We start from the raw sequence: 15,476 nt of genomic DNA, 5'->3' as shown, positions 1-15,476 counted from the left end.
TACCTGCAACTACGTATTGACTAAGAACTGAATTCATGTTGATAAAGCATTTTTTTTCCTCAAAATTTTCGGTGGGAATGACTTCCTGGAGCAGATGAGCTGAGACTAAGACTTGTATTCTCGACGGTTAAAGAAGCCTCCTAACACTCCTTCCTTACCAATTTATTTTGAATGCACCTGAGTAATATAATTCGCACGTTTACTGTCTCGAAGTATGATATTAGAATGATTTAAGTAACGCAGAAAAGAACAGGAGGGCGTAATAAGCAAAATACAACTCCTGTGAAGTGGTGCTAGGGGACTTCATTAACCGACAAGAATACGGGCCTCAGTATTCAACATGAGAGAGTGGCATAGTCATTTCGACGGTAAGATGACTATTAAACAAAGCTCTCGTTGTTCAGTCGTGTGCAGTTGATCTTAATCTTGTAGTATTTGTGGTTGGTGGAAGTGGCTTGGGGCAGGTCGATGGAGTGGAGGGGCTGGACGTGACAACGAGGCATGTAGGTCCGAGACCCTTGGCTTGTTGGACTGCCGCTGTCCTGTGCGAAAAAATATTAAGAACTGGTGTTAGTGCTGAGGGAAGGCATTAAAAACTGGAGTTAATGCTGAGGGAAGGCATTAAGAACTGGTGTTAGTGCTGGAGGAAGGCATTAGGAACTGGTGTTAGTGCTCGGGGAAGGCATTCAGAACTGGGGTTAGTGCTAGGGAAAGGCATTAAGAACTGGTGTTAGTGCTAGGAGAAGGATTGAAGAACTGGTGTTAGTGCTAGGGGAATGTATTAAGAACTGGTATTAATGCTGAGGGAAGGCATTAAGAACTGGTGTTAGTGCTGGAGCAAGGGTTAATTAACTTCTGGGATAATTACACTTAGTGGAGGGGCTGAAGGTAGAATGAGATGGATGGATGGAGTGGAGAGGTATACAAGAGGGGGGAGGGGGTGTAAGCTGATGGGAGGGCAACGACATGCAGGGGACAGGGCGACATGGAGGCGATTAGCTTGTGGCCACCCTTTACGGGATTAAGGCGTCTGGCTACAGATAGATAGATAGATAGATAGGTGGTGAAGGATATGGACTGTTTGAAGAAACGACTTAATCTATAAAAAAGTACCGGGACTTCCCGAGAATATCTCTAAGACATGGACAAGCACCCTGTAAGAAAGGCATTAACATATTGCGTCCAGCACATATTCCCACCAACCCTTTCCACAGCCGGGCATTCCTGAGAAAATCGTCAATTTTAAAACCTTCATTATCTCAGTTAACAACCAAAAACAAAAAAAACAAAGTGTCATAATACTCATCAGTCATTCTACTTCAAGCTGATTGCATCAGATGGTCCGTGAAGTGCGTGTATGAAGATTGGGTGAGTGGGGAAAAGGGGCAATTTTTTTTTTTTTTTTCCTTTGCCCATATGCATGGCAGAGGTGCGGTGAAACAACTAAGGCTTAGACATTAATAACGCTTCGATAAAACTCCCAGAAGACCGCAATCTACCACAAACACTATTTACGTGAATTTTTCAGTAATTGGGTTTACTTGCTGCTGGAAGTCTGGTAACCATAGCAACGACATTCAGGCAGGTTCCCTGCTCGCCTCATCACCACACCGCCTTACACACACACACACACACACACACACACACACACAAGGATGTATGTTTGGCTTGCATAATCACATGAATTTGGCACCACTGTGCAACTAGAAGTCTGGGTATTACAATATTACAAATACTACAATTATTACTACTACTACTACAGCTAACACTACTACTACTACTAGTACTACCACAACTACCACTACTACATCTAATACTACTACAGCTACCACTGCTACAACTACTACTATTACTACCACAACTATTACACATACTACTACTACTAAAATATTACCACTACTACTATTACTACTACTATAAAACTAAAAAATATATATATATATTGTGAATAAAGAAGTTATTCACGTACTGTCCATAATCGAAAATACTTACACATATGACATTTTTCTTCCCTATGATATGTACTTTTTCTTCATAACAGATACCTGTATCTATACACACGAAAACTTTCAATAAAAAATACGGCACCGACTTCATCATGAAACAGAGTTTCTGCTTCCATTATTCATATAAATATACACAGAGCAGTAAAACTGTTTTTTTCTTTTTATACAAAAATCAACATACATGTATGTAGCCCACTAAACTAACACTAGCTTATGCATATGACCCAGACTTCTACTGCTCGGTCTTTGAGTGAAAGTCAAAGAAAGAGGTAGTGCACAGTGCCACTTCATATTCAGCACACCACCACCTCCTCACAAAGCGTTGCTATGGTTGGTGCGATGAATTTGCGCAGACATAGCAATGCCAGAAGGCTTCTTTGCCTGCAGGTTTAGAGGCAGCACTTCAGTGTAATGCCTGGTGAGGTCATCCATGCAATACAACCAGTCAGGCAGTTGCAGTACACTGTACCTCCGTTTACAGCAGGCATTACTTGGCCATATCTACCCAGGAGGTCGTACAGTACATCCTTTCCAAACTGTCTGAGGGATGTGCTGGTTTGTGTTACATCTTTGTACAGAATGAAAGCATTCAGTACACAGATGTCAAGTACATGTAAGAATGCTTGTACCACTTACAGCATCGCCTCAGACAGTCGATGGTGGCAATCTACATATCACATTTATCGACGAATCTCATGTTGATATTATTGTCAATAACAGCATCAGGCTTGAAAACTGGCTGCCTCGTTCTCTTATGAACCTTGCCAGTGTCTATCAACTTACCTTCATGGACCGTGAAGAAGACATTTACCTTTCTCTTGCAAGGAGTTTACCTGATTTCAAAATCCCACATTCCCCCATAATGATGCCCTTAGAAAAGGATGACCAATGTTTCCTCTTTGCATGGACAGTGCCACATGATCCAATTTTGTGTTCTTGCAGGCACTTTGCATGACTTGGCGCCGTGTAGTATTTATCGGTGAACAGGATATGGTTGCCACCAAAGTACCTGTCCATGAGCTTCTTCACGACTGAGCCAGAGAAGCCCCGGAGCTCATCCTTCGATAACTACGTATCACTTGCTGTATATGCAATAAAATCTATCACGCAGCCATTCTTGCAATCACACAAAACAAAAAACTTAATTCCAAATGTCTCTTTGAGTGAATGTACTGTATGAAGGCAAGACGCCCCTTGAACAGAATAAGTGACTCGTCAATAACAACCCTCTGGAATGGCCTGAAATAAGATCTAAATTTCTCCTTATTCATTTCCAGAATTGAGCGAATTATTCATAGCTTATTGATCAGATGAGGGCCCATATTGGTGGAGAAATGCAGGTACCTGAGGATGTTGAGGTACCTATCCCGTGGATTATACTTACCAGTCATGGCGATGTCATCCACTAGCCAATAATCATGAATATTATGTTTTTTTGTTTTGTTCTTTGAGGCATCAACATGGTCAGTGCTGGCCAAAATTACATCTTGCTAACATTCGTCACTGTCCATTCTTTCATCTTTGCACTCACTCTTATGTGTGAGGTTTTACCCTAATTTCAGCAGAATTCCCTGAATGCATTTATTTCCTTGACAATGAATTCCATTACTGTTGATGTAAAAAAAAAAAAAAAAAGCAATGAAAAACATCAACAGGGGTGGATGATGCATTGCACTTTAATTCTGGCTGCACACCTGCATTTATGCCATCAAACACACATACATTGGGCTGAAATGCTATCCCATCCTCCCAGGCAAATGTTTCTAACACACCCACCCTTGGTCCCTGCCTTGCCTGCCATGCACGGGGCCTGCCCTGTGCCTTGCCCCAGCCCCTAGCATGGTGCCGTGGTGGTGAGTCATCTAAATACTTAGTAGATGAGGCAGGTGATGGTTGTGATGGTGATGATGCTGGTGACAGTGATCGTGGTGGTGATGATGATAGTGAAATTCGGGGACTGGCATGTGCCTGCCGGTCATAAAATGATCGTTGTCATGTGCCTGCACCTGCATACCCCAATGTACTTGGCTGTGGTGATGAGGAAAGGTCGTGTTGCAAGGCAGGTGGCGAGGCAGGCTGATGTGGTGAGGCACATGGTGAGGCAGATTGGCATGGCGAGGCACGTGGGTGAGGCAGGCCAGCATGATGAGACAAATGGTGAGGCCGGCCAGCATGGTGAGGCATGTGGTGAGGCAGGCCGGTGAGGTGAGGCACTTGGTGAGGCAGACTGGCATGGCAAGACACGTGGCAAGGCAGGTGGTGAGGCAGGTAAAGATGCAGGATAAGTGGGAGGGGCTAATGTTGTGGTAGGATGTTTGGAAATTTCTACAGTAGGCATGGAGTCACTCACTGGTGTGAGGCTCAGCCTGCGGCATCACCTCTTCCCACCATCCTCCACCTCCTCCTTTTCTTCATTCCCTACCTTCTCTTCCATTTTCTCCACTGTGTGAATATACCCCTCTACAGGATCATCAATATCATCTGGCCCATTTCCATCATCAGAAAAGGCTGATGATCTTGCAGAGGGAAAAGATTGCCACACAGTGGAGAACCCAAGGCTACCTTCCTCATCTGCACGTACAATTCCGCACGCAGTATGGCGAGGTCACTTCGTCAGAGAAGTCACTTTCCCCACTCACTGTTGGCGATAATGGCAGGTCCAATTCTCTCCCTATTGCATTATCACTAAAGCCTTTCCTTTTTGGGCCTCTAGATTTCATTGGTGTCGAAGTCAGTGGCTGGGGGTGCTCAACCAAGGGTCCAGACACACAGAAAATTTTTGCGTAGGTCTAGCCATGATGGAGGTATGCAGGAAACTGGAGCATGGCTGTGATGCATGCCAGAGGGTTTCCAGTGGCTAGTGTTGTAGAAATAACCAGCTGAATATTCAAACAATGACGTGAATTTCTAGATCATGTATACCTGTCACCTGGACAGCCCTGAGATGACATGTATACATGACACCCAGATGCGATGGGTTGAGAACTGCTATTAGTGCTGAGGGAAGGGTTAGTTAACTACTGGGCTAAATACACTTCATATGACTGCTATATGTGCACAAAACACACATTTACTCAAGCGCATGTACCTCAGTGACTAAGATGACATGGCATGATGTGGCTAGTGTTAGACTAAGCTCATTGTCGCTGCTACACAACATTCCCATCGCGAACATGTTACACTGGCTTGTTGGCGTGCTATTTCAAAAGTTCAGTATTCTTTTGTACAGACATATTACTTTACAGTCAGTATCAGTGGAGTGCCTTCTAGTGGTGGCATTGATGTTCTGTACATAACTGGATGGACTGCCTCCTTAGTTTTACAAATGTTCTTCAATCGTGTCCCTCTCCCCCAAAAGGAGGATGGTGGACTGTAGGAGGAAAACATCTTCAGTCTGCAGTCCACTGCATTCGCATTTCCGATGAACCTGGAGTTGCAACATTAATAACTACACTACTACTACTATTACTACTACTACTACTATTGCTACTACTACTACTACTACTACTACTATTGCTGCTACCACTGCTGGTACTACTACTACTATTATTACTACAACTACCTTTTACCCTTCACCTGACAAATCAGTGGAGGGTGTTGTTACCACAGGGATCAATGGGTGTCCGTCCATAGAGCAGGGTGGCACAGTAGCTGGCCAGGCATAGAGCTTTCGTTTTTGTATTCGCTATAGAGTCATGAAATTTCACATAGTTATGTGTCTTACAGTGAACTGGTGCCTTTTGATAGGTACAGTAGAATCCTGTGTCTTAAGTTTTTTTTTTTTTTTATGAAAAAGTATAAACAATAATTCTTCTTGACATTTCAATGTGACTTGTGAAAGGAATCTGAATGGCCCAGCTTATATGTCTTCAAGGCGTTCTCCTTACATCCACTTTAAAAAGAAAAGATTGGGGGGTGAGGGCCGTTACGTGCTTGGTTAGGTGTGCTGGGAGGTGGGGGTGTATGTGCTTGGTCAGATGGAGGGATTTAACAGCATAGCATTGCCTATGTTTTCAACTACAACAACAACTACTACTACTACTACCAATATCTACGCTGATTATTACTCTATTAAGAGACAGCATTAGTGGTAGGTGGTGGCGACCATCATCCACTCGATGTAGTGCAGCCTACTTCTTCCTTAGCATTTATCATTGTTTTTCTGTGTCTGCCCTCCTCTCTTCCTATTTCTCCCATCTTTCCTGTCACTTTTCATTGTTTTTCATTCCTTTACAGGTAGCTTTACATTGAGTGACAAGCCAAATGGTTTCTTGTAAGCCAAGGAACAATTTACAACGTTGGGTGGTAACCATATAACCAAACCATATGTGCTCCCTACATGTCAACAAGTGGGTTGGTGGAGGGTTAGTGCCCCTCCCCATAAAACAAATAACTTATGGGATTATGGAGTCCGGCAATAGATAGATAGATAGATGCTCTGAAATCCCTATAGGAAAAACATTAGGATTTGATGATAGTGATGGTTAGTGGATTTCTAGGCCAATTACCATAGACACAAGCCATTACATTACCATCAGCATATTAAACACTGATTAACCCACTATTAAGAGACCACACACACACACGCACACGAGGCACCGAGGAGAACAGATACACGTCGCCACTGCTCCATACTTGGCCAGTGACATTACCTAAATTAGTATCTTTATATGAGTCAAGCTCTGTACCAGGCTAGACTAAATGGTGTTCTGATATAAAAAAGAAGAAGTTTAAAATAAGAATTGTTCAAACAGAAAAGTAAACAAAGTAGCGCAAGAATGCGCACAATCAGCAGATCATTTGTTTAGTTTACGACTGCCCCAGGGAATGTAAGTACCATATGTCCTTTTAGTACTGCAACATGACCACATACTTTAGTAAAGCAAATTTGGAAAAGAAAAGGGATAAAGGTAGAAAGCAGGATGATTAGGATGATGATTTCTACCAACAACTGGTTGAAATGGAGACTCACAATAAACTGGTGGAACGAGTACACAGACTAGAGATGGCTTTTCAGAAAGAGATTCATGAAATTAAGAAACAGATGCACTCACAAAAGGAAGAAATAGAAAAATCAGGAAAGGAAGTCAACAAGAAAGACACAACCATATATGAGTGAACAGTAGAAGTGGGTACACTTAGGAGGAAAATTAGTGAAATGGCAAGTACAGTAGTCAATCACGAGAGTATTATGGAGAGTTAAAAAATGATACAGAGACAATTAGGCAAGTAAGCAGTCTGATAGACAAGAGCAGTGATATTGAGGAGAAGATAACACAGATGAATGAAGCTGTGCAAAGCTATAAAAATGATGTGGAAACCACTTATGCTGAAATGGTGAAAGTAAAGAAAGACTTAGAAACAAGGGTGGAAGGAAAAAGCATTAAAAAGGAAGTGAAAAGAATAATCCAAAACAAACCTAAGTTTGTCAGAGATTCAGTAGATATCAACAAATCTATAGTAATCACTGGTATAGAAGAGGAAGAAGTAAAAAACAAGATCTCAAGAGACAAAAAGGAGATGGCAAATGTAATGAGCATATTGAAAGAAGTATCAGAGGAAATCTGTAATAAAGATATAGAGGAACACAAAAGGTTAGGGAAATATGAGAGAAGCAAATCAAAACCTCTAAATGTAACCTTCCAGAGTGTAAACACCGTGGAGGAGATACTAAAAAATGCAAAGAATCTTATGGAAAAAGAGGACTTCAAAAATGTGTGGATAAAAAGATGCCTAACACAAGACGAACTGGAATTATTGAAAGAGAAGAGGGAGGAAGCAATAACAAAAAATGGGGGAAGATCAGAGGAGGAGAAAAATACATTTTTTTTTACAAAGTAATTGGATTGCAGGTACGAAAGTGGTACATACGCGGGAGGGAATAAAAAGGAGGAAGGTAGAAGAACCAAGTCATGACAAGTATATAAACAAGACGATTAAGTTGATGTACTCCAATGTGGATGGAATGGTATCTAAATTATTAGAGATGAATGATTATGTCAGAGAAATTGAACCACATATAATAGGCCTAACTGAAACAAAACTAACATCAAGGATATCAAATGACATCCTAAACCTAGAGGAATATAATATATGGAGATGAGATAGGAACTTAAAAAAAGGAGGAGGAATTTCAATATTAACTAAGAAAAATCTAAAAGTCAAAGAAATAGAACTAGATATACCCTCACAAGTAAAAATTATTGCAGCAGAGATCAGTACATCTGAAGGGAAAATCATTGTAGCCAATTTGTACATGCCACCCAAATCAAACACGTGGGAAAGAGATGAATATGAGGACCTGGTGGAGAGTACAATTCAGAGTTTAAGATCATTACTGCATAAAATGGAAGAGAAATCGGAAAGAATTATACTAACTGGAGATTTTAATACAAATATAAATTGGAATACTCTAGATATAATAAGGCAAGAATGCTGTTGGGACCAAAAACTCCTGGATCTCGTGCAAGAGTTTTTCCTAAAGCACCAGAAAAAGAGGACTCGATGTACCCTCAGTGCTAGATCTCATATTTACTAGGCAAGAAAAACGATATTGACAGTTTAATATATCACCCTCCATTCGGCAAAAGCGACCATGCAGTACTAAATTGCAACTTCAGGATTGCATATGACATAGTTAACAGCAATGAAACTTACAAAAAGAGCCTAAACTATAAAAAGGGAAAGTATCATGACCTAAAGAAGTACTTCTTAGAAATTGATTGGGAAAAGGAGCTTAGAGGACAAGATTTAAATGCTATATATAAAAAATTATGTGAACTTTATGAAATAGGAGTCCAGAAGTACATCCCACAGCACAATGAAGCAGAAAAGAAAATAAAGAAATGGTTCAATACAGAATGTAAAAAATTAAAAGAAAAAAGAGATTTGTAGTGAAATAGATACAGAAGACACAATAATGAAAGGGCATATAATAATTACAAACAGGCAAGAAACGATTGTACAAGAATAAGGAGGGAAACCCAAAAACAGTTTGAGGAGGTTGTCATAAATAAAAGTAGCGATCAACCGAAGCTATTTTACAGCTACATCAGAAGCAAAACCAAAGTAAAAGATAAAATACAATCCGTTACGGACGAGGGAATCACCTATACACAAGAGAAGGATATTTGTGAACCACTAAACAAGAAGTTCCAATCAGTTTTTACAGAGGAAAGAAATTTTGAGAGGGATTATGTGGAACATGCATGCCCACACATACTACCAGATAAACAAACATCAGAAAAAGTAATACAGGAGGAGCTAAGTAAATTAGACAAAGGAAAAGCAAATAGTCCTGATGAAATTTCATGTTGGGTGCTACGTGAATGTGCAAAGGAGTTAAGTCAACCATTATTTATAATATCCAAGGAATCCTGATATTTGGAAGAAAGCAAACATTGTTCCCTTATTCAAGAAAGGGAATAGACAAAATCCACTCAACTACCGACCAGTATCACTAACCAGTGTTGTACGCAAGGTATTACAAAAGCTTATAAGAAAAGCTTGGACAAATCATCTAGAAGAACACAATATGATAACAGAAAGACAGTTTGGTTTCAGAAAAGGAAAATCACGTGTTACTAATCTGTTAGGCTACTATGACAGAGTAACAGACACATTACAGGAAAGAGAAGGATGAGTGGACAGTATCTATTTAGATTTCAAGAAAGCATTTGACACAGTACCACACCAAAGACTTTTATGGAAACTGTACTGTCAAGGAGGTATTCGAGGCAAACTGTATTGTTGGATGCAAGATTTTCTCATAAGAAGAGAAATGAGAACAGTGCTAAGGGGAAATTACTCATCATGGAAAGAAGTGACTAGTGGAGTACCACAGGGCTCAGTGCTGGCACCAATAATGTTTTTAGTGTATATAAATGATAAAGACAGTAACACTGGAAATGAATGCTATCTAAATATGTTTGCAGATGATGCAAAAATACCAAGGAGAATTACTAACACAGACTCTTGTAAAGAGCTACAAGAAGAATTAAGTAAACTTCATGAATGGAGTATACATGGCAAATGGAATTCAATGTGGAGAAGTGTCATATAATTAAGTTTAGTAAAAGTAGAAAAAGACCTGATTGGGATTATACGTTAGGAAATATAACCCTACAGTACACACATCAGAAAGAGAGAAGGACCTAGGTGTGATTATCAATAACAGACTATCTCCGGCTGACCACATCGGTGAGAAGGTACGGAACATGTATACACTGCTTGCAAATATGAGAATAGCGTTCATATACATAAATGAAGACATGCTAAGAAGGATAATAACATCATTCATCAGACCAACCCTGGAGCATGCATCAGTAGTCTGGAGTCCTCATCTCAAAAAACACATAGATAAGATTGAAGAAGTTCAAAGGGCTGCTACAAGATGGGTACCAAGCATGAGGGATCTAAGCTACGAAGAAAGACTAAATAAACTGAATCTACCAACACTACAGGAGAGAAGGAAAAGAGGTGACATGATTATGCTATATAAATGCATATCAGGGAAGGAGAAAATAGACATAAATGATTACTTAACCTATGGGGAAGCATCAGCAAGAGGACACTGAAAAAACTGCATAAGAAGAGAGGTGATCAAGACGTAAGGAAATTTAGTTTCCCAAATAGAGCAATTGATCAGTGGAATGCACTACCGAATGAAATAGTGTGTGCCAAAACAATTTTCAAATTTAAGGATATGTACGATAAAAATGGTTTAAGACCCGGGACAGTACGAGCTTGACACACTCCTGTTAAGATACAATTAGGTAACAAAAATTAGGTAAGGTAAGAACACACACACACACACACACACACACACACACACACAAAGCACCGAGAACAGACGCTCGCCGCCATCACTCCATAAACGGCCAACGTGGCCAGTGGCAATACCTAAATTAGTATCTTTATATGATTCAAGCTCTGTACCAGGTTAGACTAAATGGTGTTCTAAAAAATAAAAAAAAAAAAGAAAAAAAACGTTTTAAAGCAAGACTTGTTCAAACAGAAAAGAAAGGAAATTAGAGTAAGAATGCGCACAATCAGCTAATTGTTTGTTTTGTCTACAACTGCCCCAGGGAATGTAAGTACCATATGTCCTTTTAGTACTGCAACATGACCACATACTTTAGTAAAGCAAATTTGGAAAAGAAAAGGGATAAAGGTAGAAAGCAGGACGATCATTTCTACCAAGAACTAGTTGAAATGGAGACACAATAAACTAGTTGAACGAGTACACAGGTTAGAGACAGTTTTTCAAAATGAGATTGATGAAATTAAGAAACAGATGCACTAGCAAAAGGAAGAAGTAGAAAAATTAGGAGAGGAAGTCAACAAGAAAGACATAACCATAGGTGAGCTGACAGTAGAATTGGGTTCTCTTAGGAGAAAAATTAATGAAATGGCAAGTACAGTAGTCAATCACGAGAGTATTATGGAGAGTTAAAAAATGATACAGAGACAATTAGGCAAGTAAGCAGTCGGATAGACAAGAGCAGTGATATTGAGGAGAAGATAACACAGGTGAATGAAGCTGTGCAAAGCTACAAAAATGATGTGGGAACCACTTATGCTGAAATGGTGGAAGTAAAGAAAGACTTAGAAACAAGGGTGGAAGAAAAAAGCATTAAATAGGAAGTGAAAAGAATAATCCAAAACAATCCTAAGTTGGTCAGGGATTCAGTAATCAACAAATCTATAGTAATCACTGGTATAGAAGAGGAAGAAGTAAATAATATGATCTCAAGAGACAAAAAGGAGATGGCAAATGTAATGAACATATTGAAAGAAGTATCAGAGGAAATCTGTAGTAAAAACATAGAGGAACACAAAAGGTTAGGGATATACGAGAGAAGCAAGTCAAGACCCTTAAAGGTAACCTTTCAGAGTGTAAACACCGTGGAGGAGATACTAAAAAATGCAAAGAATCTTATGGAAAAAGAGGAGTTCAAAAATGTATGGATAAAATGATGCCTAACACAAGAGGAACTGAAATTACTGAAAGAGAAGAGGAAGGAAGCAAAAACAAAATATGAGGGAAGATCAGAGGAGAAGAATACATTTTTTAACAAAGTAATAGGATTGCAGGTACGAAAGTGGTACATAAACAGGAGGGAATGAAAAGGGGGATGGTAGTAGAACCAAGTCATGACAAGTATATAAACAAGATGAAGTTGATGTACTCCAATGTGGATGGAATGGTATCTAAATATTTAGAGATGAATGATTATGTCAAAGAAAATGAACCACATATAATATGCCTAACTGAAACAAAATTAACACCAAGGCTATCAAATGACATCCTAAACTTAGAGGAATATAATATACAGAGAAGAGATAGGAACTTAAAAAAGGAGGAGGAATTATAATATTAACCATGAAAAATCTAAAAGTCAAAGAAATAGAACTAGATATACTCTCACAAGTAGAAATGATTGCAGTAGAGATCAATACAATGGAAGGGAAAATCATTGTAGCCAATTTGTACATGCCACCCAAGTCAAACACATGGCAATGAGACGAGTATGAGGACCTGGCAGAGAATAAAATTCATAGTTTAAGATCATTACTACATAAAATAGAAGAGAAATCGGAAAGAATTATACTAACTGGAGATTTTAATACAAATATAAATTGGAATACTCTAGATATACCAAGCCAAGAAAGCTGCTGGGACCAAAAGCTCCTGCATCTCGTGCAAGAGTTTTTCCTAACGCAACATGTAATGGAAAGCACCAGGAAAAGAGGACTCGATGTACCCTCAATGCTAGATCTCACATTGACTGGGCAAGAAAACTATATTGACAATTTAATATACCACCCTCCATTAGGCAAAAGCGACCATGCGGTACTAAATTGCAACTTCGGGATAGCATATGACATAGTTAACAGCAATGAAAGTTACAAAAAGAGGCTACACTATAAAAAGGGAAACTATCATGACCTAAAGAAGTACTTCGTAGAAATTGATTGGGGAAAGGCGCTTAGAGGACAAGATTTAAATGCTATATATAAAAAATTATGTGAACTTTATGAAATAGGAGTCCAGAAGTACATCCCACAGCACAAAGAAGCAGAAAAGAAAATAAAGAAATGGTTCAATACAGAATGTAAAAAATTAAAAGAAAAAAGAGATTTGTAGTGAAATAGATACAGAAGACACAATAATGAAAGGGCATATAATAATTACAAACAGGCAAGAAACGATTGTACAAGAATAAGGAGGGAAGCCCAGAAACAGTTTGATGAGGATATCATAAATAAAAGTAGTGATCAACAGAAGCTCTTTTACAGCTACATCAGAAGCAAAACCAAAGTAAAAGATAAAATACAATCCATTACGGATGAGGGAATCACCTATACACAAGAGAAGGATATTTGTAAACCACTAAACAAGAAGTTGCAATCAGTTTTTAGAGAGGAAAAAAATTTTGAGAGGGATTACGTGGAACATGCGTGCCCACACATACTACCAGATATACAAACATCAGAAAAAGTAATACAGAAGGAGGTAAGTAAATTAGACAAAGGAAAAGCAAATGGTGCTGATGAAATTTCAGGTTGGGTACTACGGCAATGTGCAAAGGAGTTAAGTAAACCATTATTTTTAATTTTCAAGAAATTCTTGAGTCAAGGTAAACTGCCTGATATTCGGAAGAAAACAAACACTGTTCCCTTATTCAAGAAAGGGAATAGACAAAATCCACTCAACTACCGACCAGTATCACTAACCAATGTTGTAAGCAAGGTATTAGAAAAGCTTGGGTAAATCATCTAGAAGAACACATTATGACAACAGAAAGACAGTTTGATTTCAGAAAAGGAAAATCATATGTTACTAATCTGTTGCGCTACTATGACAGAATAACAGACACATTACAGGAAAGAGAAGGATGGGTGGACAATATCTATTTAGATTTCAAGAAAGCATTTGACACAGTACCACACCAAAGACTTTTATGGAAACTGTACCATCGAGGAGGAATTCGAGGCAAACTGTATTGTTGGATGCAAGATTTTCTCATAAAAAGAGAAATGAAAACAGTACTAAGGGGAAATTACTCATGGAAAGAAGTGACTAGTGGAGTACCACAAGGCTCAGTGCTGGCACCAATCATGTTTTTAGTGTATATAAATGATATAGACAATAACACTGGAAATGAAAGCTATCTAAATATGTTTGCAGATGATGCAAAAATACAAAGGAGAATTACTAACATAGACTCTTGTAAAGAGCTACAAGAAGAATTAAATAAACTTCATGAATGAAGTAATTCATGGCAAATGGAATTCAATGTGGACAAGTGTCATGTAATCAAGTTTGGTAAAAGTTGAAAATGACCTGATTGGGATTATACGTTAGGAAATAGAATCCTACACACGTCAGAAAGAGAGAAGGACCTAGGTGTGATTATCAATAACAGACTATCTCCGGCAGACCACATCAGTGAGTAGGTACGGAACATGTATACACTGCTTGCAAATATGAGAATAGCATTCACATACATAAATGAAGACATGCTAAGAAAGATAATAACATCATTCATCAGACCAACCCTGGAGTATGCATCAGTAGTCTGGAGGCCTCATCTCAAAAAACACATAGACAAAATTGAAAAAGTTCAAAGGGCCGCTACAAGATGGGTACCAAGCTTAAGGGATCTAAGCTACGAAGAAAGACTAAATAAACTGAATCTACCAACACTACAGGAGAGAAGGAAAAGAGGTGACATGATTATGCTATATAAATGCATATCAGGGAAGGAGAAAATAGACATAAATGATTACTTAACCTATGGGGAAGCATCAGCAAGAGGACACTGCAAAAAACTGCATAAGAAGAGAGGTGATAAAGACGTAAGGAAATTTAGTTTCTCAAATAGAGCAATTGATCAGTGGAATGCACTACCGAATGAAATAGTGTGTGCCAAAACAATTCACAATTTTAAGGATATGTACAATAAATATGGCTTAAGACCCGGGACAGTACGACCTTGACTCATTCCTGTAAAGATACAATTAGGTAAGAACACACACACACACACACACACACACACACACACACGTGCTAAATCGTGGTTGTATGAAATCTGGTGGGCTTTCATTGTGAGGTAGGAAGAAGTCTCCTTAGTTATTTAATAATCAAATCGTCCTTCCAGTCTGACGAAACTTGAGGCCCGTATTCTTGCTGCGTAAGGAATCTCCCTAAAATCGTTTCCTTAGTGATTTATTTTTGGATATGGCTGGTTAATATCCTTTCGTACGTAATTTATGTAGAGTATGGGAGTATTGGAGGGATCATTATAAAAAATAGGATAGTAGGGTGTAATAAGCAAAACAAGTTGCTAGGGAAAAGGTGTTACGGAGTTTTCCTCAACCGACGAGTTTACGGGTCTTGGCCATAGACCGATATGAAAAGGGTTAAGGACCGGATGAAAATACACCAGCAATAGTGTTGTGTTA

The 15,476-nt window shown here is 39.0% G+C and overlaps 1 protein-coding gene across 1 annotated transcript in view; it reads right to left on the bottom strand.

Annotated features, from left to right (window-relative positions):
- Positions 1-380: 380 nt before the first annotated feature.
- LOC145406141 (nephrin-like) overlaps positions 381-15,476 on the bottom strand; it is a 199,006-nt gene continuing 183,910 nt past the window's right edge. Inside the window, exon 18 of the mRNA XM_080277339.1 lies at positions 381-542. Coding sequence (XP_080133465.1) covers positions 381-542 — 162 coding nt within the window. The remainder of the gene's footprint in view (positions 543-15,476) is intronic.

Source organism: Coenobita brevimanus, chromosome 69, assembly GCF_032717465.1.
Source record: "Coenobita brevimanus isolate Jiangsu-jjx chromosome 69, ASM3271746v2, whole genome shotgun sequence".
Lineage (NCBI taxonomy): Eukaryota > Metazoa > Arthropoda > Malacostraca > Decapoda > Coenobitidae > Coenobita > Coenobita brevimanus.
The sequence above is the reverse complement of the archived record's forward strand: the minus strand, read 5'-3'. Positions and strand labels throughout refer to the sequence as shown.